The sequence below is a fragment of the Apiospora marii genome (assembly GCF_038362585.1).
Source record: "Apiospora marii strain CBS 49790 chromosome Unknown utg000003l_segment0_segment0, whole genome shotgun sequence".
In the NCBI taxonomy this organism is placed as follows: Eukaryota; Fungi; Ascomycota; class Sordariomycetes; order Amphisphaeriales; family Apiosporaceae; genus Apiospora; species Apiospora marii.
In genome coordinates this window covers 5,058,053-5,079,535 of record NW_027117374.1, presented here as the reverse complement: position 1 = coordinate 5,079,535, position 21,483 = coordinate 5,058,053, and the positions used below count along the sequence as shown (strand labels likewise).

Below are 21,483 nucleotides of genomic sequence, written 5' to 3'. Positions count from 1 at the left end.
GACGTGATAACCAACTACACCACCAAGCCTTGATTGTAGTCAGGCAAGTTTGCCTTTGATGGAAGCGAGTGCCGTTATAGCCATATATATAACTGACATTTCAGTCCAAATTCCCGATTTGCTTTCATCGTCAGCTTTTAGCGATTGATACACCATAACACACCATTCGGCTGGCGCAGCCCAGATCGCGTCTGGCTGTCAGACTGCCACAACCACTGTTTCTACAAATCACAGCGGTGTGAACCGAGTTAGGTGGCATCATTGCAAACACCACCAAGACCGAAAGGGTGACGAATAAGTGCCGAATATCATCCCCTTAGTGGCGAAAGCCCTGCTTTTGGCATGATTCTGAGACTCGTTCACAATGAGACCGTCCGATCGCGCGGCACATTGGATCCTGACCGGCCGACCTGAGCATCGCGCAGGTAGGCATCAGACTATAGAGTTTGAAGTCACTACTGGCAGGCCGGCGAGGACATCGTGGTTTATTAATGCTTCAGTACAGGCGACTCTCGGGGCCTTTCCTATCCCTCAAGTGTATCAGGGGAATATAGTCGCCGTTTATTCGAGGGTTGCCCTCCATTCCCTCGTAGGGCATCACGTTTATTTCAAATGAGTGATATCAACGCCGAGCGTTGGCAGGTAGGTGATTGGAAAGCCCACAACGAAATGCATCTCTGGTTGACACGATGTTCAATGAACAAAACACCCCAACGCAAGCAAGGAAACGATGGGTAAACGATTATTCTGATTGTATCTCGTCGTATAAACCTCAATTATGCTCAAAGTTTGACATCCGATAGTGGGTGACTCCACTCCCCTTCAACTAACACTGGAATAATCATACTTGAATCCAGTATCTCAGCAGAGCAAAGACGATGGCGCCCACCTTGATCACCGGCGGCAGCACCAGCCAGCGAATGACCCAGGGCAGCCGGTCGTACAACGCCGTGACCGCGTTCCAGGTGCGGATGTAGTACCGAACGGCCTCTTCGGCCTCGCGGTCCTCCTGGGTGTCAAATCGCGTTGTTCCGGCCGGAACGAGCGGGGTCAGCCGGTCATACACGTGGTCGTCCCGCATGAATTGACCGATATCCAGCAGGTATCGGCCATACCCCTTGGTCTTCTTGATGATCTTGTCCATTTGTTGCTCCGACTCGTCAAGGTTCCTCTCCTTCAGTTCGACCATCTGGACGTCTAGCATCTTCTCGGCCTCCATCGCCAGCTCCGACAAGTAGTCCCTCCGGGCTTTGGGCAAACATTGGCCTGAGGCAGCCGTGAGTTCTCTGTCTATCTTCCGCTCCAGCTGCAGAAGGCTGTCTGCCAATGGCATTTCCAGCACGGCGGCCAGCTCCCTGAGGCCACGGCGGTACTTCTCGAGTTCGCTGGGCAGATGGTCGTATTTAACAGAGAACGTGACGATCTTTGAAGGAGTCTCGACCCCTTTGCCTTTGACGTCAACGACTGTAGTCTCACCCACGGAGACGCTATCACACATGGATACGCTACTGTTGACTGACTCCCCGCTGGTCGATCCTTCGAGGGGAGAAGATGGCTGAGGTTGTGGTGATGCAGTGCGCGTGTCGTCCTCGTCGACCTCGGTAGTACACAAGGCACCCGACAGGTAGGGCTTCACATCGGAATTAGCAACGATCTTAGTCAATCAAACTGGGCAGCTCTCAAGAGAACGAAAGAAGTTGGGATATTCTTACCTCGTTCTTTGCTGTCGAGGGCTTCGCATCGGATCCGCAAGCCTGAGCTCGAACCTGTGCGTCGTGGCCGTGGCAGAAGAGATACACCTTGCAATACTTCAAATCATCGCCGACGAGCAGGACCCGAGTCGCCCGGTTGTCGCAGCAGACGTTCAGCTCGGCCTCCTCGCCCTGGGTGCTTGAGTCCTCCGGGAGCTGCTGCTGCTGCGCCGTCGGGTAGCTGCTGCCGGGCTGGAATTGCAGCACGTAGGCCGAGAGGATCTCCTCGTCGACGGCGGACTTGAGGTACTGGCAGCGGTGCATGAAGGGCAGGGTGAAGACGAACCGATGGTGGTAGGGGCAGACGCGGGACTGGAACTTGTTCTTGCTGAGGATTCGTGTGGCAGTTTCGGTGCACATGGCCACCTCGCACAAGTCTCTACTGAGGCTCTTCGTCTCCGGCTCCGCCATCTCTGACTTCTTCTCCTCTGGGACTCGCATTGTGCGGGGGTTCCCTGATGGATGCAGTAGTAGATGAGGGCTTGTAAGTGAAGGTCGGGAAAGCTGAGGAGTTATTATGAGTGTTGGTGTATCACAGAAAATTGATCAAACTGTCATGTCATACAGACTTCTTGGGCTGTGGACAAGTGATGGTAGGATGCCATGACTGTTTGTGGGCAGCTTCTCTCAAATCTATTGAGCAATTCAATTGTTGCTTCCATTCACTTTGACAGGTGGAGATGTGGTTTGTGACGTGACTGCTGAAATGCGCGAGACAGCATGCTTTTGAGATAAAGTTGAATCGAATCATGGGAAGCCGCGCCTCAGGAGAGAACAAGTTGTTGTAGCCTGGTTAGGTAAGAAGGGAGTCGCAAGCCATATCCGGGTCTCTTTCCGTCCATGGTCTTTATCGAAATGAATGGCATAATTGGCACAAGGGGGGAATGGCCACTGTAGGCAACCGCAACCCACCAAGTGGGAAATTGAAGAGTGAACCGTCTTGATTATTGCACTTACTCTAAGTGACTGGGATAAACGGATACTGCTGTGATAATATTATGGATTTCACTTTGAGTGGTGTATGCCCGTTTGGTGAGCTCAAATATGTATGTATGCAGGCAATATAGCAGATTGTGTAGTCCGATTCATGCTCTTTGAGATCTCAGAATCCATATGTATGCTCCATCCCATGCTTACTATGCCAATGCTGCTCAAGCCATGCTAGTGTAGCGAATCCTTACGCCCCATGCCATAAGTGAAGATAAGATAGAAAAGAGGAAATAGCTCAGAAAAACATCAAATCGTCGTCCTTCCATCCCAGCTTGCCGAGGACGGTATGTACATTCTCCTCCATGGGCCCAGGTCCGCAGATAAGCACCAAATCATCGCCGCCGGGGCCTTCACAAGGGCCGACCTCCTTTTCCAGAAGGTCCGCGTCGATGCGCCCACGTCGTCCGGTCCAGTCGTCGCCAGGCCGGCTGAGAGTGTGCAATAGGTGGAATCTGTGCTCGTTGCCCGTCATCAATCCATCGAGCTCGGGCCCAAGCAGAATGTCCTCCTCGGAACGGTTTCCATCCAGTACCAGACACTGCGTCGGGTCTTCCGAGTCCTTCATGGCAGCGCGGAGAACCTGGAAGATGGGAGTGATGCCGGAGCCGCCGCAGATCATGATGAACCGCTTCACCTTGCGCTGCGCGGCCCCGATGCTGCACACACCGCGGCCCATGTACTCAAACCGGCCGGTGGGCCCCTTGAAGTCCACGAAATGGCCGATCGGGATCGAATCCAGCGCCTGCGTCATTTTGCCGCCCTTGCGCTCGGGTGTGTCGTAGTAGATCTTGATCAGAACGTGCAGTTTACCCTGACCGTCGATCTCGGAGATCGGCGTATAGGAGCGAATGATGGCTTCGCGGGTGGCCGGATCCCTCAGTCGCACCATTAGGTGCTTACCGACCGGGAGCCCGGCGGTTTGGGAGGGGTGCTCCAGGTCGAAGGTGAAGATCTTGGTATCGCTGGAGCGGCGTTCCTTGGCGGACAGGATGGCCTTTGTCCAGACCTTAGACTGGAGGAAGGTTGGCCGGGGCACGTCGCTGTCCGCTGCGTCTTCTGACGCAGCTTCACCGCTGGCAAGGATCGCGCGTCCTGCGTCGTCTAGTGTTCCGATATGATATTGGGGCAACATGGCCTTGGCGTTTTCGCTGTCTTTGGGTCGTGTTAGCGAGATGTGCGAAAGGCCAACAGTTAAAAGGGCGTGCATGTACTTACGAATAGCCAAAAACTCTTCGCTGGCATCTTGTCCGGCCGCGCCGAAGATGGATGTCGCACCACCAGGATGACCTTCTAGGTAACTCGTGCCGTCGTACACTTCTCCGTTTATTACGAACCATGGTTCCGTCTCGCCGCCATGCTGTCGTAGCTCATTTATCGTGATAACCCTCTTGATGTCTTTGTTTATGAGACAAATCTCTATCGCGGGCTCTTGCTCTGTAGTCGTCGTCTCTTCTCCTTCCGCTCTCTCTCCCCAATAGCCATTAGAGAGGTTCCCACCGGTCTTTTTGACTCTTTCCATCCAACCGCCGGGGATCAAGGCCGGCTGAGTCGGGTGCTCAAACCTCAATTCGTGGGCCTCTTTATGGATAACAACCCTGAACCAAGGGTTGTTCATCATACCCAGTACACTCCAGTACATATCACGAGGCTGCACCATCATGGATTCATCCATGGCCCGGACCATAATGTCATCGGCCCGGATTAGGGAATCAACTGGTATATCCAAATCCCAGAAGCACCAACAGAAGCAGCTCTCTCGCCAGGACATGTCGAGGCGGCCACCATATAGCGCTTCGTCATCCGACGCTAGTCGGTATTCGTCTTCAGGGTATGAGATGTTGGCGAGTAACCATGTCTTACCCTTGTCAAGTGTAATTTCAACCCGAGTAACGCGTTTGCCGCCTCCGGCATAGGCATACCCGCGAACCACGTATGATTTGGCAGCGCCGACTGTCGATAACTTCTCGTCATGTGCAGGGTAGCACGTCGCGCTGTTCGTGTTGAGATCATAGATGGCGTATCTTTCATCCTTCCATGTTTCTGGTAGATTGGCGCTCATCTCGGGGTCAACCATCGTCGGCAGGACGCGGTTATCGTAGATGTGGTACCAATTGTCGCTGGGTGCGGCAGTGACAATGAGCTTCTTTAGCCACTTCACGCTGCGGCCACCGATCTGGCCCGGGACGACTACACGAAGGGGCTTGCCATGGTCGGGATGCAGTGACTCTCCGTTCATCTTGTGGGCGACGAGAATACCACGGTTCGGGTCCATTGCCCAGTTGAGCTTGACGGACGTTCCATAGTAGCCGTTGGGTAACTTATCCGCCCCTTCCATGCAGACATATTTCGCGCCTCGTTTCGGGATAGCTCGCTTTAGCAAGTCTCCTATCACCACCCCTGTCCAGAGTGCTGTGGACAACCCGGCAGCACCCCATGAGAACCCTTTAGTTTTCCTGACGACGTTCTGCTCTTTTCGACGGTTACCAGCACACACTAGCGTAATAGGATAGGTGACCTGCTCGTAATCCTTCAGGAGATCGGCCAGGGTCAACTTCAGAGGCTGTTCCACCATGCCCTCGATCGAGAACTCCCAATCCAGGACTTCATCATCCTCCACCTGGGGAACATGGCCATGGTTGCGGACATAGTGTAAATCTTTTGACGTGAGGAAGCCCTCATCGTAGAGTTCACTCAATGGTGCCTCTGTATTGAATGGGTGGATACCGGTAAGGCGGATGAGCCTTGGGTCTCGCGGAACATGGCGGTCTGGAGTTTTGAAGTCTTCAGGCAAGACGGTGGTGTCAGGCCTCGATTTGGGCGGCAAGGGGTATGCCGCCGGTTTCACTTGAAGAGGCGTGGTACGAGTCGTCCTAACTTCTCGCTCGGTGTCTGAGTCACTGTCGTCGGAACTGACGTCTCTGGAGTGGGAAGCCGTTGCTGGTGGCGTTGGGGGCAAAGCAAGAACGGAGGATTGTTGCTTGGGCAATGCAGCGGATGATGGTCTTACTACCTCCATTTTAACGCAAACGAGAACGCAAGCAAAGACGCTAGACTGCCGCAGGAGGCTACACGAGGCTCATACGGCATGGGTATATGAATACAGCAAAGATTTGGTTTAGTAATAAGGGAACCAACGAAGCAAAGTGCTGCTGTGGGAGAAAAAACGCATGGGAGTATTTGCAGAGTAGAGCATGTCGATGGAAGTGTATGCAAAGGGGGAGGCAAATGTAGTTGTAGACTGTACTGCTACCCGGTACATGTACGCAAGCAAGGAGTTTGCTTTGGGTTGGCTCTCGAACTCAGATTGCTTCGGGCTCGGGATGAGGGTCTCTCTGGATCCACTCGGGTTAGTGGTGAGCTTCATGGAGCACCCGACCTGTTCCAATGATTCGACCGAACCGGGTTGTACGTCGTAAGACCTCAGACCAGCCCAAGGCCTGTGGAGGTTACGTACAGTCCACTCCGCGGGCGGTGGTAGGATACGGAAAAACCGATGACGGGCAGGTCTCCGTGCCTCGTGAGCCTTCGTACCACAAGCCGAGGGATCAATTAGGACTAATGCCTCGCCAGTGCCTTACTTCATCTTGCATGGTAGCGAGGAGATGCATGTTCTAGGACGTGGAGATGGGACATCGACTCCTTCCCCCGCGGGTGTGATACCCATGCATCCATACTATTATGTGCTATTGTCACGTAAAGGGTTATGAGCGTCTTCTCAGGTGGCTATCGGCCTTATCAGGGCATCTGGTTATCTCGCCCGCCGCCCGCCCTTTTGGGCTCTCGGAAAGTCCCCGCCAGAGACTCCCGACGAGGCATTGGCCAATCAGCGCCCGGTCTGATGTTGATAAGACGCCCAAAGTACGGAGATGGTAATTTTTGACTACGAACTTAACATCTCCACTAACCCATGAGCCGCTAAACGTCGTCTCAACCGCATCTCCCAACTCCTTCCTTTCTTCTTTATTAATTCCAGAGGGCGGCGCCAAGTCTTGGTAGCAAACATGCTCTTGTTTCTCCCTTCCTGCCATCCCCCGGGATACGTCCAACACCCTTTGCAAAGTTCCAATAGCCATCCTTCCTCTGTACCCAATGCCGGGCATGTACGTTGGATGCAGTCAGCAACAGCAGCTCAAGGATATTACCCCGCAAAAAGCATGTCTTGAAATTAATCAGATCAGAGCAAGGTCCTGATCTGCACCATAGGCCAATAGGGGTTGACGCCTGAGGTGGTTGTCGCAACGCATGCAGCTGACAATATTGATATTCCAGAGCGTCTCGCGTTACTGAGATGCATGCCGTGGCGGAAGTTGATGCGACAGGACTCATCAAAAAGCTCCCAATGCTCTCCAATGTCAAGAAATATTGCTTTCATCAGTCTTAGCAAGAGGTCCATAGGTATACGATGGTCTGGAAGAGGAGGAAGCTTCGTTTGAGGTGCAATCTTGACTGTTCACCCAAGGTAGGTGGTATCCGGCATAGAGGGTTAGTTAGGGCTGACAAGACCATGCCGGAGTCGTCTAGTCTCTGAACGTCCAGGGGTCATAGGTAGGACGGCAAGAGCCTGAGCCGGCATGCAAGTAGCGACTCAGTGAACACATTGGTTCGAGAGCCGGTAATCCCAGGGAGCATGGAACAAGCTTGGTTGGCTGCCGATTGCTGCCGATGAAGAACAGTCATGGTCAGATAACCAAGTCTTAACACCAATTCGATTCAGGCAGACAATCCATCGACATATGCCTCATATAAGTTATGTAGTCACTAAGCCAGGTCATGTATTGGTGCTTCAAGTATGCAAATTGGTGAATCTATCTCACAGAGAGGCGCAATATGCTCAGTGCTGTCAGATATCGCTTGGATTATCCCACCTTATGGGCTCAAGTGCCTAAAGGCTTGCATTGGGGCGCGGTCACGTTGTTGAATACCGATGTTGGCTTTGATGAAGTCACCTCTCATCAACAAACATATGCACCATGGCTTCCTCCACGTTGGCAGAGGTGCCGGTAGAAGGTAATTCCACACAGCATAACAGTCATTTGAACATTGATGTCTGGAAGTCCGGTGGGCTACCTAGATGTACTTCGGTACCGTCCTTGCCTGTTGCAGAAATTGGTTGAAGCTTGAGGTGCAGGGCATGTGGCAACAGGCATTTTGACGGGGCCCCAACCCATAATTCCATAGGGACTGCCTAGCCGCGATTAGTGACCAATGGGCGCTGGACAACAGACCCCCTCCCCCGTCATTGGTCGATTTACAGCGACCTGGAATCACTGGATTGACCATCTTGCATTGATGCTCCAAAGTGACCACAACCCAGCAAACGCTGGAATCTCGAAGCCAGGAAAGACTTCACATCGCAAACCCAAGCTGTGGTGTTTACGACGACATTTCACGTCGCAAACCCTGGAATCCAATCGCCGACACAGAAAACATTGAATTCTGCCGCCCCTCACCTCGTCGATCTGAGCACCAACCCAGATCTTCTAATTCGACGTCTGCAAACAGCCTTTGCGACCCCGCCAGACAAACCCAAGTTCCTTTGTGCCTTCCGACTGCCCACAGCATCAGGGCAAAGCTTATCAACCTTTTTCACCCATGCCGGCCGAGGCTGACGCACACTGTAACCACCACTACACAGGGCGATCAACCCCCTAGCAGTGGCAGTCCAAGATTCGCGAATGTAGCCGACCCAAATTCCAATCCTCTGGTCCACGAAGCGAAGTGGGCTATCCATCATGGATCGCCCAAGGAAACGTAAGTCTGCACCTGTCCACGCCGACAAGAGTATTCGCTCGTTTGTCGCATACTGACAGGACAATGCAGTGGAGTTGCGCTCGCTGAACGAGCGCGCATGGAATGGCGACACAGGTAATGATGCCTCTCACAAACGGACAGGCTGTGGTTGGCAATCCTAACACTATCAAACAGACGTCTTCCCTGTCGGCAAGTCTCTAGACTCGTCGCTCAAGAAGAACTCGGGATTTATCCGACGATTACGAACTGCGATCTCCGCCGCTACACTCGATACATTTCTACAGGAAATTAAGGCCTTGAGTCTTCACAAGTACCTCTCTGAGGTCATCTCAGCATGTTACGAAGGCCTATGTCGCCTCAAGTCACCTGGTGAGGTGGAGGCCGGGGTCGAGATTGTCAGCGCACTGCACCAGCGATTCGGTCCTGCCGAGTTTACCGAATATCTGGGATGGTTACTTGGAAAAGGCATGGCCACGCCGGACAAGAGCTTGCTCAAGTCGCTGGCCCCCGAGGTCCGCGAAAAGGAGGAGAAAGAGCGCCTGGTACGGCAGCGAGCCTTGTTGCGCGTGGTAACCGAACTCTGGCTGGTCGACGTTCTGAGAACCCTCGATGACGTCAAGCCCGACGAGGCTGCCCGTGGCGCAACCGGCAAGGATACTGGGCTGAAGTTGAAAGTCTCTGCGACTAGTAAAGGTGGTGCCGCCGAACCGTTTCCCCTCGAGGTGTTGAAGGACTTGCTAGGCCACGACCGGGAACACGCAAATCTTCCGCTGCTGGTCATCTTTGTGAAAGCTTTCAGCTGGGATATACTAGGCTTCAAGTCTGCTGTGAGCGATGGGCGCAAGACCGTGGAGGAGGATGGCGCCACGAAGAATGCCGAAGAGCCCGCAGAACCGACGAACAGCGATGACGGAGCATTTGATGACGCATCGGATGACCCAGCCTTCACCACCCCCGAACTTCAGGAACGATTCCGCAACATCTTGAAGCGGTACTTCGACGACGTCAAGGCGCACATCCTTCGTGACCAGAAGAGCATTGCTGCGCAGCGAGGTCGCAACTCGGAGGCATATGTGAAGTCAGGAGAGGTGTTTGAGGATCGCCAGGCCAACTTCGAGCGCCAACTGAAGGCACAGGAACGCCTCATCAGCAACGCGCAGATTATCGCCGAGGCAGTAGGAGCCGAAATGCCCGATCTCAAAGACTCTGGAGATTCATCCGCGGCCACCAACGGATCCATTGGTCTCGTCAAGACCGGGGAGTATCTGCGCGGTCAAAGTGACGGAGCAGGCATCTGGCAAGACGAAGACGAGCGTCGATTCTACGAAAACTTGGTCGATCTAAAGGGCAAAGTCCCGAATATCCTCCTCGAGGATGGTAGGAAGAAGAAGACTGACGCTGACGACCAAGTCGGCAAGAAAGCGGAAGTTCCCGAGGCTTCAGAAGCCCCCAAGACACAGGACGCCAACGATGACCAGTCTACAGCCATTGCGAACAAGACGATAGGAGCCCAAGTCGATGCACTCTTGACACGCCTACCGGAGTTCACGAGCAAGGACGTCGTGGACGAAACGGCTATCGACTTCTGTTTCTTGAACTCCAAGGCGTCTCGCAATCGTTTGATCAAGGCTTTGACTGAAGTCCCCAAGGGTCGAACTGATCTGCTCCCCTTCTGGTCGCGTCTCGTGGCCACCCTTGGACAATACATGCCTGATGTGCCAAAGGGTGTGGTAGAATATCTCGATGCCGAGTTTCGCAGCCTCCAGCGCCGCAAGGAGAAGGATTTCCTGGGACAAGTTCGGCTGAGTAATATCCGTTATCTTGCTGAGTTGACCAAGTTTGGCATAGTCCCTGAGCATGTCGTCTTCCACTGCCTGAAAGTCAGCTTGGATGATTTTTCACGGATGAACATTGAGATCATCTGCAACTTGCTCGAGAACTGCGGTAGATACCTGTTGCGGAATGCCGACACTTCACCTCGTATGGCTACTTTCCTCGAGACTTTACAGAGAAAGAAGTCCGTGCAGCATATCGGTCAGGCGGAACGCATGCTCATCGAGAATGCCATCTACTACGTCGATCCGCCCGAGCGAGCTGCGATTCAGCAAAAGGAGCGCACGCCTACTGAGGTGTTTATCCGTAAGCTGATCTACGTGGACATGACCAAACGCAACTACACGAAGATCTTGAAGCAAATCCGCAGATTGCACTGGGAGGAGCCTGAGGTTGTTGAAATTCTCGCGAAAGTGTTTTCGAAGCCTGCCAAGGTTAAGTACGGCAGCGTCCACATTCTCGCTATCCTCCTCAGCGCTATCTACCGCTACCATCCCGAATTTGTGATCTCTGTCATCGACGCTGTCATCGAATCGGTCGACAACGGACTGGAGCAGAATGATTTCAAGTACAACCAGCGTCGCATCGCTGAGGTCAAATACCTCGGCGAGCTCTACAACTACCGCATGCTTGATCATCCTGTTATCTTTGAGACACTTTATAGGATCATGACATTTGGACATGGTAAGCCCAGTAACAGTTCCTTCAATGCATGGCTACTCGGTTTTACTAACTGTGGATCAGGAGGTGTACCATTGCCGGGGAGATTGAACCCCTTCGACCTACCTGATGACTACTTCCGCATCCGTCTTGCGGCAACCATTCTTGAGACATGCGGCATGTTCTTCAATCGAGGCGCTGCAGGAAAGAAGCTTGACTACTTCCTGTCCTTCCTTCAGGTTAGTGTGAATGCGCGCACATCGTGGTCGTCCTTGCATACTGACAGTCCCAGTATTACATCTTTACGAAGGCACCTTTGCCCATGGACATTGAGTTTATCGTCCAGGACACTTTCTCTCTCACACGTCCACAATGGAAGCTAGCTGCCACACCAGAAGAGGCATCAAAGGCATTCCAGCTGGCCATTCTTCAAGACCAGAAAAACGCTGGTCACGAGAAGGCTGCCGATCCAGAGCCAGAGGATGCTGAAAGCGACATCAGCAGCGATGACGATGGTGGCGAGGGCGACGATGATCTTGCCCAAGACGTCGACAAAGATGAGGAATCAAACTCTGAGGAAGAGGACGACCTTGATGTAAGTTGATACTGATGTTGGCATAGGCAATATCGCCCAATACTAACCATCGAGCGTTACAGGACGGAGAGAACATGGATCGATCTCCTGGTGACACTGAATCTGAGGATGAGGCAATCATCGTCACCCGAAAAGCCGAAGAAGTTGACCCTGAAGATGAGGCCGACTTCGAACGTGAGTATGCAAAGATGATGGCTGAAAGTCTAGAGTCAAGAAAATTCGAGCGCAAACCGTTGTTCGATGCTCCGGTGCCGGTCCGACCCAAGACTCGTGAGGCAACAGCTGCAAACGAGCCGGAAGATGGCGATAACGAAATTCCCCCGCCCAACAAGATGGCCTTTTCTCTTCTCACCAAGAAGGGTAACCGCCAGCAGGTACGTTTCTCGTGGCCAGTGACGTGACTGATACGCAATACTAACCGCTTTTTGATAGACTCGCATGGTGGAACTTCCTTCGGATTCGAACTTCGCTGTGGCAATGAAAAACCAACAACAGGCGGAGAGGGAAGAGCAGCAGCGGATCAAAAACCTGGTTTTGAACCTGGATCTCCGCGAGACTGAAGAGACTGATGGTGATACCAACTCCAACCCCTTGTTGCCCAATGCCAATCTTATTCACACCACGCACACTCCAGGTCACGACAAAACATCCGTCTACCACCTCAACCGCCCTGAGAAAATCACCAAAGAGCGCGGCGGTCAGCGTGTCCGCAGGCTACAAATGAATGACTTGGATTGGTATGATAACACTCGAGACCAGAATCAGAATCGTCCCGGTATCACATCCACGGCTACGGGCTTAGCTCCACGTGATGCCAATGCCGGGATGTCTTCCCCATCGATCCCAGTGGATACGAGCAGGCATCGTGTGCCGGACGGAGCCCGCCAGCACCAGCGGGGACGAGCAAATCGGGCTCAAAACCGATCACAACGAGGCCAGCGCTAACAGAGCCCCCTTGGGGACCAATCTCTAGGACCTGAATTATCACTTGATCGACAAGACATACATTCATCACAGTCTGACTGCCATGGTCACATGTGTCGGCTGAAAACTAGAGCAACACGCCAATATTGATGCCGGAAACTCACTGGGAAGTTGCCCGTACAACTAGCGGCACCAAGCACACAAGCCCCTGCGGTGCCTGCCACTCAAAGCCCCATCAGTCACTGACCGAAGTTGCCCGGACTTCTCCTAACCATTAGAGACCGTATAGCTTGCGAGTAACAAGACGAGACTGCGCCTATCATTAATGATGCCCAAGTGTGCCTGCATGGCTGCGGTGGCAGACGCAGACAGGTCGTAGCTGCTCGTAATGGAGGCAAGGAAGATCTCTCACAGGACCGGAGGAACCACAGAGGATGGCGGTGATGATCCGGCGGCAGTTGCGTTGGACGCGCCCGTGCCTGGTGGATGGGGAGCCATGGATTTTGCTGGGAGGGGGAGTGGTAGCTCTATCAGATTGCTATTTTGAGCTTGTGTTGATGTCCCTCCTTTACTTCGCTGGTTCTTGCCCTTGGGCATGAATAGGGCAATGTCACTCGTTTATTATGGATTACCTGGCTTTTGGTGTCATGCATGCTTTATGTACCAAATGTTGGTCGAGGTCTCTTGGATCTCCCGCCCCAGGCAATATCAGCCGCACAATACGCAGCTAACTTTATCAGCTTCGTGAGTGTCTCCTTACTAATCATCAGACGAAACGAAAGCCAGTGAGTGATCTCCAAGACTGCCAAGATCACCGGTTTCTTTTGCCCTGGTCGAACTTTAGCTCTGGGCTGGCGGTTTCGATGCGGCCGCACTAACGAGAGAGAGAAAGAGCTGCCCAGAAAGCTGCCCCCAAACGAACCCTGCCCATGTGCCATTGTTTATTCGATCGCCAAGAACAAATGGAAAAAGAAACAGCAAAAACTAGAGGAGCACAGGATGCAACGCAGGCGGCGAGTCTGATGGTGGTGAGAAATACAACAGCATGCATAACAGAGTGCGCCCGTCATCTGATCGGCGTGCAAATTCTTCATTCAGCCATTTTACCGTGCCGCCTCCCGGTGGGCTTCTCGTTGCTTTTACATCGAGGGCAAGTGTGTGCATGTTTCTAAATTAAAAAAAAGGCGCCAGCGTCTTATGCTGATGCTGTCAACAGCAGTCAGGTCTGCCTGTCACTCAAGCCACAAAAGCATAACTTGTCCCTCTCGATCTTGATATTGAGGACGAGTGTGCCATTCGTGGACCGAGTAGGATCTTGTGCATTGAGCTTTGGACTTTGATAGGCTGTTCCGCTATATGGGTAAACGGTAAACCGCCGGTTGAATTCTGGTCTGGCACATTGTTTTTGCTTCCCTTGCGCTTCTGCTTCTGACCTCTCAGTTTCAAAGTCTTTTTCTTCTCTCTCTAAGCGAGGTCGCTTTTCTCGTCCCCGTGCAGGAGCTGCTGCGGAGAATTTTGATTTCTATGCAACCCGGGCGTGCGTGTGCGTCTGTCTCCTGACTCGACTCTGCTGCCATGGCTATGTATAATTATTGATTGGCGCTGACGTGGATGATTCGATGCGACCCCCTGCTTGTACAGTTTGCGTTGCAGCAGAGGGGGCAGGAAAAAGAAAGGCGGTAATTCGCGCTCAAACGGCTGGGCATTCTCAGGGCGGGCGCGCTGGTTGAATAAGGCAATTCATTCATGCCCACCTCCCTCACATCACATTGTGAGGGAAAAGAGGATTACGGTGGCCGAAAAACAAAAACATGGCTTGTAAGCGTCGTCGACTTGCTCTGTTGTCCAACCTGAAGCACCTTGTGTACCTAAAGTAGTTCGATGTTTCTACCTAGAACTCCGGCCCACATCCGGCCAGCGGCTGTACAGTAAGATCGACGGAATTGATGTGTGCCAGGGGGCTAGATGTCGACCACCGAGAGTGGAGTTTGAGTTGCGGGAGGGAATTCGGGGGGATCTTTGTTCTTCTCCCCACATTCCGAAGGTGAGCTACATTACTGGTGACGGTACAAATTCAGAGGAAGGCGGCAATGTACATAGGCTGACCATATACGGATACTCTAGGTCGGATCAATCAATAGATTACTTACTGTACACAGTCAAGTCCATACATGATCTTTTTTTGAGCAATGGCACCCGTCAACCGAGTGGGCTATGGGCACGATGTAACGCAAGATCAAATCCATCCTCCAGTCTCCAGCAGGTTACCTTACTCCGTACTTGCCCTTATTTTAACCTTGAGCTAGGCTTAGTGGCTGCTTCCTGGCTTTCCCTTCCCGCAAGCCGCAAAGGCCCCACTGCCGCTAAAGGCGTGGGTGTCGTAGGTGTGGGTTGGGAAATCTGAGGATTGTATCTACAAGAACTACCTTCTCCTTGTCAGGTCCCTGTCTTCTCGGCTTACTGACCGACCTACTTACCGACCTCGACATCATCGAAACAGCCAACACGATGCCAAGAATAGCCATTTTGTTCTCGGTTTCGTCCCGAGTTCATCCCGAGGCTATCATAGCGCCAGGTACTGCCTGCATTGGACGAATCCCCCGATCGGCATGGGCCGCTAGCCACACGCACGGCAGTAGCAGCTATGCGTCCCCTGTATCTATCTCTTCCTCCTCGGGGCCTGTTCTACATATCCGTTCCTCATTTTCGTGACGAGGTACAATGAGCGCGAGCGGGTCCCCGAAGCCACTACCCGTGTTGTTACATCTGGTTAGGGTAGGCAAGGTACTAACTAGGGCGGCTCGGCAAGGAGTTGGGGGGTGTGGAGGAGGAATTATGAATAGATATCGCCATTCGGGCAATATTGCACGATATCCAAGCCCTCTCTGGCCTTCTAGACGGTTTCCTCATCACGACTTGATAGATTGGTTGCAGCTGCTCCACATGACGCATACCCGGAACCAGACTTTGCGATTGGACAGAAGCCATATTGCGACAGCGCCAACTTTTCTTGGATGTTCGTCTAGCCAGGTATCGCGGCCTTCTGTCCCTGTCGGTCTGCAGGCATCATCGTCTCTATACCATGCCCTCGTCTTCCTGGTCCTCGCAGTCCCCGACTGCCCTCGGAGGCAGCTTCAGCTACTCTTCCCTGGCGTGGATATCACTCGTGGAATCCGCAGTGCCCAGTCCTGGCTCGCATTTGACTGCATCTGCTCGGACTGCTCCGTACACCCGGTCGTTGTAGAACGTCGCTAATGCAAAATCACGATGGGTCCTGCTGGACTGGGGACCTGCCTTTAGTTCTAGATCGACATATATCCTGACGTTCGAGAATATTGGCCAGCCCGCATCGACTTCCCAAAGCGAATGAGCTGATGGTCAGCTGGCCTCGACCGTCCCATTGCCCTATTTCCTATGCCTCGCTCTCGCGGTGACTGACTCACCATCACCGCCCAGCTTTCCTTTATACGGGTGGAGCATACTTATACTATCCCCCCCTTGACATTACCCTGAGCTAGTCCCGAGATCTACCAGATCGACTCCATCCCCGTATACCGGCCAGGCTACCGGGTGTCCCAGAATGTGTACCTTCCGCCGTCTAGACTCGTCGCTTCAAGGGACTTTGATCTGCTCGGTCCACCTGCTACGTCTCTACCAATCCTCTGGACCACGTTTCATCCACCTCGTATTCCCCTCCTAGTTTCTATGTAAAGGAATGCTTGGCCTCTTGGTTTGGGTCCGAAAAGAAAGTCACTGCTCAGGCCTTGTCATCGTACGTACTTGCCACCTACTCATACGGTGTTCGTTCGTTGAATGCTTTTTTCTTAATTCCCCTAGTCGACTTACACCGAGGAGTCGGCTCTGTCCCCTCTTGAGCACTGCGATCGACGTCGTTTTCCTCTCCTTTCCTTTTTACCGTTCCTTCAATGTTTTCCTCTTAGGTTAATGCTGTCCCTCGTTTGAAGCACTACTGTTCCGCATTATCATCCTGTACAGCGATCAAGCTTCTCTCTGCCCCCACCTGAATATCAATCAACCTGCCGACAAACTTCGTGGCGGATTTACGACGTTCATACAAACAAGAAATCGGGATTGGTAGCTGTCGACACCCCCGGGCTCCTGGGTATCGGTTCTCAGTAACGCACCTGCTTTCGTGTGCATGTGTGCGCTGGAATAAAGAGATCGGCTTGTTTGTTGCGGTGTCGAGCGAGCTTGCTCTGGCCAATTGCTGTCGATACCAGTGGGACCTTTGTTGTTGGGTACGAGCTTTTGTGACACATAGCTGCGGCCAAGGTACACTCCCTTGCTGCTTTGCTGCAGACGACTGTGCAGATCACGAGGCTTCGCCCCTCCCATTCCCAGCACCTCGGAAACCGGTTGCTCCTGTACATGGTCCCAGTTGCCGCGGCGAAAATAACTGGCCTATGGTGGCATCGTGCTGAATCCAGCTGCTGCTCATCCAGGTCGCCCTACGAAAACACAAGAAACGCGACCAGGAGAGATAGTCGATAGTCTCCTTTCCCCGGAGGAATTCAATGCGCTGGAGCTGCAGGTAGCCGACGGCATTGCCTTTGTGTGACGTGCAGGCCAACGGCGTCTCTATTTTGAGGGTGATTGAGTACCTACTTTTGGCTCTCACTCTTGCGACCTCCGAGCGCTTACAGCGAACCGAGCTCTCAAGAACACCATATTAGCAGCTTGTTGTCTGTCAACCAGGGCGGCAATCATCACCTAACTTCGGGGGACCTAGCTACCTGTTCAAGTCTATCCCCAAAACTCACATCCAAGATGGAGTACGACATCACAAAGATGTGGCCGGTGCAAGACGTAAGTCCAACCCAATGAGGTCGCACATTCCATGTCGTCGTCCCTGAGCTGACCGCTTCTGCCTTCGTCGCCAAACAGATCGTGTACACATGCATTGTCGGTGTAGTGATGTTGGCAGCTCTACTTGAATGGTTCTTGTGGATAGCTGCATTCCTGTACTGTCTGGTCAAGGTGTTCCAGAAGGCAGAGCACTGGACAATCCGAGTCCTCGCCGTCATCGTCGGTATCTTCTTTACGCTATTTCGGTATGCATATACCCCTTTTCGTGTCTTTCCTCCGCCGTCGCCATGCTAACATGGAGGTCCGTTAGCTTTATCTTCTTACCTATCATGGTCGTTACCTTGCCTCTGCCCAGTGTCATTGTCCAATACTACCCGGAGAACATGGTCAGCGTCCTGCAATGGTTCGCCTTTTGGAGTTTTGCTGGTCTCTTGACCGTTCCGTGGCTCTTCTGCATCTACCAGCTCGTCACGCATCAGCTGGGCAGGACCAAGCGTATCAAGCAGGTTCTCGACGAGGTGTCGGCGCCCAAGTGTGTCATCGTCATGCCCTGTTACAAGGAGGACCCGGACGTGCTGGTGACGGCCCTCAACTCGGTTGTCGACTGCGACTACCCGCCTTCCTGCATCCACGTCTTCCTCTCCTTCGACGGCGACCAGGAAGACGAACTATATTTGAACACCATCGAGAGGCTGGGTGTGCCCTTGACACTCGAGTCATACCCAAAGAGCATAGACGTCACTTACAGGGCCGCCCGTATCACGGTTTCGAGATTCCCTCACGGCGGCAAGCGGCACTGCCAAAAGATGACGTTCAAGCTGATCGACAAAGTCTACCAGAACTATCTGAAGCGCAACGACAACCTGTTCATCCTCTTCATCGACTCGGACTGCATTCTCGACCGGGTCTGCCTCCAGAACTTTGTGTACGACATGGAGCTGAGCCCGGGCAACAGGAGAGACATGTTGGCCATGACCGGTGTCATCACCTCGACGACGAAATCGCACAGTCTGATTACGCTTCTGCAAGATATGGAATACGTCCACGGTCAACTGTTTGAAAGAACTGTGGAATCCGGATGCGGCGCTGTCACTTGTTTGCCGGGTGCCCTGACGATGCTGCGGTTTTCTGCCTTCCGTCGCATGGCCAAATACTACTTCGCCGACAAGGCGGAGCAGTGCGAGGACCTGTTTGACTTCGCCAAAAGCCATCTGGGCGAGGATCGCTGGCTGACCCATCTGTTCATGATTGGCGCCAAGAAGCGATACCAGATCCAGATGTGCACGTCGGCGTTTTGCAAGACCGAAGCTGTCCAGACCTACAAGTCCTTGATCAAGCAGCGCCGGCGGTGGTTCCTGGGCTTCATCACCAACGAGGTGTGCATGCTGACCGACTGGCGCCTGTGGCGGCGCTACCCAATCCTGGTGCTGGTCCGGTTCATGCAGAACACCATCCGGACGACGGCGCTGCTGTTCTTCATCATGGTCCTGGCCATCATCACGACGACCAAGAAGGTGAACGACCTGCCCGTCGGCTTCATCGGCATCTCGCTCGGGCTGAACTGGTTGCTCATGGTCTACTTTGGCCTCAAGCTCAAGCGCTTCAAGATCTGGCTCTACCCGCTCATGTTCATCGTCAACCCCTTCTTCAACTGGTACTACATGGTCTACGGCATCTTCACCGCGGGGCAGCGGACCTGGGGTGGGCCCCGCGCCGACGCCGCCACGGCCGACTCGGAGACGACGCCACAGCAGGCCGTCGAGCAGGCCGAGAAGCAGGGAGACGAGCTCAACATCGTGCCCGAGACCTTCATCCCGGCCACCGAGGGCATCACGACCACGGGAGCTTCCGGCGGCGGCGAGGCGAGCGGCATCAAGCGGAGCCGTAGCAAGGTCATGCCGCCCCAGCGGGCCGCAGGCAAGTTCACGGCGCCCGAGAAGAAGGCCGACGGCTTCTACGTCCACCCGGAGGAGTCACGCTTCAGCGTAGGCAACCTACTGGAAGACGGCAACGGCGCCGGCCCCTCCTCGTACGGGCCACGCCGCTTGGACCTGCCGCACCGCGACTCGTGGGACAGCTTCATGACGGGCGGCTTCGGCAGCGGCGGCGCCAGTAGCCCGAATGGCAATGGCGGTGGCGGCAACAGCCACGGCGGCATCAGCTCCGTCTACATGCCGCGCCGGGTCGAGAGCATCATGGGCGAGGAGGACCGCCGCAAGTACGAGCTCGCGCAGCAGAGCCAGTACAACCAGTGGGTCGCCAAGTCGAAGCAGTTCGCCGTCCCGCAGCCGGGGCAGGTCTACGAGTTCTCCGAGGCGGAGCTCGTGCGCGGCGGCTGGACCGACACCGTCGACACGGCGTACTCGGACTACCCCGCCACCGCCTCCGAAGGGGGGCGGGGGCATCATCACCAGCACAAGCGCCATGGCGGCAGTGGTGGGAGCAGCGAGGATGACGGGTCGGCTTCGTCGTCGCGGAACGCTTCGCCTGCTCGGCCTGCCCCTGCGGCCGCCGTCGCTTCTGAATCACGGGAGCATCAGCAGCATCATGGCGTTAGAGGCAGCAGTAGGGCGTCTTCGGGGAATCACCAGCAGCAGCAACAACAGAATCTCAGCCCGCACCACGCTAGGCGTAACAGCAGCCAGCAGGCGGGCCGTACGGGTCGGAGTCCGCTCGGTCGCGCGAGCTGGGTGAGGACGTCCGGCGCCGATGAGGACTTGGAGATGGAGGAGTCTGCGCGGACGTCGGAGGAAGACAGCGGTGGTGGTATGGCCGGCGGCTCTGCGAGGAATAGGGGTCGTTAATATGATGGGGGTCGTCGAGAGGGTGGTGTGTGGAGGGTGAAGGTCTTAACCACGAGCTGCATATGTTCTCTTATCATTATATTTTCTTTTAACTCTTTTCTATGTACGATGATTACATAACGATGGGTGGATGGGTGGATGGGAAGTAAAAAGTCCTCAGTATTATTGATGGGATTCATTGTTTAGAGAGCGCGGCATTCATCCACACTGGGTGTTCATGGGATACTTGGATTCATATAACATTTCATTATCGCACTCATACTTGATCGCTCGTTGACGCTCTCTGTTGTGTCTGCCTTTCTGCTGCCTGGCTAGCTGTTGGTAGCCAGTGTGACGACTTGGGGCATATCAAAACAACAAGAACAACACCATGAATGCACGTCTAATCCGTATATGCGAACCACGTGTTGAGAGCGTAGTTGTACTCGACTAGAATGGATCTACCTTACCAAGAGACATGTCTCTGTCATTTCTTCCTCTGGAATGCTCCTCCGAGCGCAACACAATTCCAAAAGGCGGTTTGGTAGCTTGGAATGGAAGCTCCTCCTCTCCTTGCCGAAAGTAACGGTGTGTTTTTGGTCCGGGTGTAGCAGATCTTCGACCCAAGACCCCGATCCGACACCGCCATCAAAAGGAGCCTTCACCGACGATGTTGCGCAAAGATATATCGTGGTGGTTGGGCCGCTAGGTGGTACGTGGGGGGAGTGACAAGGAACACAGGCTGACGGGCGCTGTTGCACTTGACAAGAGCCACATGTTCCCATGATGATCATCAACCTTCCTTGTCTTGTTTAGATGTTGTCTTGTCTTTTGTCCTTGTCATGGCTGGGCTGTCTGTCGTCCGGCCCTCCGAGACCGTTTATTGTTTGACGTATACAGTGGAGCGGTCAGTCATGCCATCGGCATTCATGGTTGATGGTTCTTTTCTTTTTCTCCGCAACGACTCTATATATGTGGGATGGCTGGAGTGGGTTGCTCGGGAACGAAGCGAACGGAGCGAGCGGGAGTGGACGGAGCACGCGCATTAATCTATATCACAGCGGGACACTCTCAATGCCTCCCCCACACATCACGTTGTTGGACGAACGAAGCGCGACTACCTACTAGTAGCTGTTGCGTAGTGCGTGGCCTCGTGGCCCCGTGGCATGGAGTCGCATCTGTTCAGAATCATGGACAGTTTGACTGGGTATGTTTTAAACACATCTTCCTCATACAGCCAAAGTCTGTCAAACACGGATCGCTACCAAGCAGGAAACTTGATTGGTGAAACCGAAACCAACCTCCTGGTTGAAGACGACTGACTGACTGTCGGCCGGGCGGCCAACTTACACGCCTACATACATGTATG

At 53.7% G+C, this 21,483-nt stretch overlaps 4 protein-coding genes across 4 annotated transcripts; 2 read left to right on the top strand and 2 right to left on the bottom strand.

Annotated features, from left to right (window-relative positions):
• Positions 1-841: 841 nt before the first annotated feature.
• On the bottom strand, positions 842-2,192 carry PG985_005123 (uncharacterized protein; the record flags this gene model as incomplete). Its single annotated transcript, XM_066824892.1, has 2 exons — positions 842-1,630; positions 1,713-2,192. 2 exons carry the CDS (start codon positions 2,190-2,192, stop codon positions 842-844), a joined length of 1,269 nt encoding a protein of 422 aa, XP_066688052.1.
• A 784-nt stretch (positions 2,193-2,976) lies between these two features.
• On the bottom strand, positions 2,977-5,757 carry PG985_005122 (uncharacterized protein; the record flags this gene model as incomplete). The annotated part of the gene is made up of 1 exon (XM_066824891.1): positions 2,977-5,757. The coding sequence occupies one exon, from the start codon at positions 5,755-5,757 to the stop codon at positions 2,977-2,979; it is 2,781 nt and encodes a 926-aa protein (XP_066688051.1).
• A 2,716-nt stretch (positions 5,758-8,473) lies between these two features.
• PG985_005121 (uncharacterized protein) lies at positions 8,474-12,525 on the top strand (the record flags this gene model as incomplete). The annotated part of the gene is made up of 7 exons (XM_066824890.1): positions 8,474-8,492; positions 8,562-8,606; positions 8,667-11,009; positions 11,070-11,224; positions 11,278-11,580; positions 11,643-11,954; positions 12,013-12,525. The coding sequence occupies 7 exons, from the start codon at positions 8,474-8,476 to the stop codon at positions 12,523-12,525; spliced, it is 3,690 nt and encodes a 1,229-aa protein (XP_066688050.1).
• Positions 12,526-17,292: 4,767 nt separating this feature from the next.
• Positions 17,293-20,135, top strand: PG985_005120 (Class VII chitin synthase; the record flags this gene model as incomplete). The annotated part of the gene is made up of 3 exons (XM_066824889.1): positions 17,293-17,331; positions 17,410-17,576; positions 17,642-20,135. 3 exons carry the CDS (start codon positions 17,293-17,295, stop codon positions 20,133-20,135), a joined length of 2,700 nt encoding a protein of 899 aa, XP_066688049.1.
• Between the last annotated feature and the right edge of the window lie 1,348 nt (positions 20,136-21,483).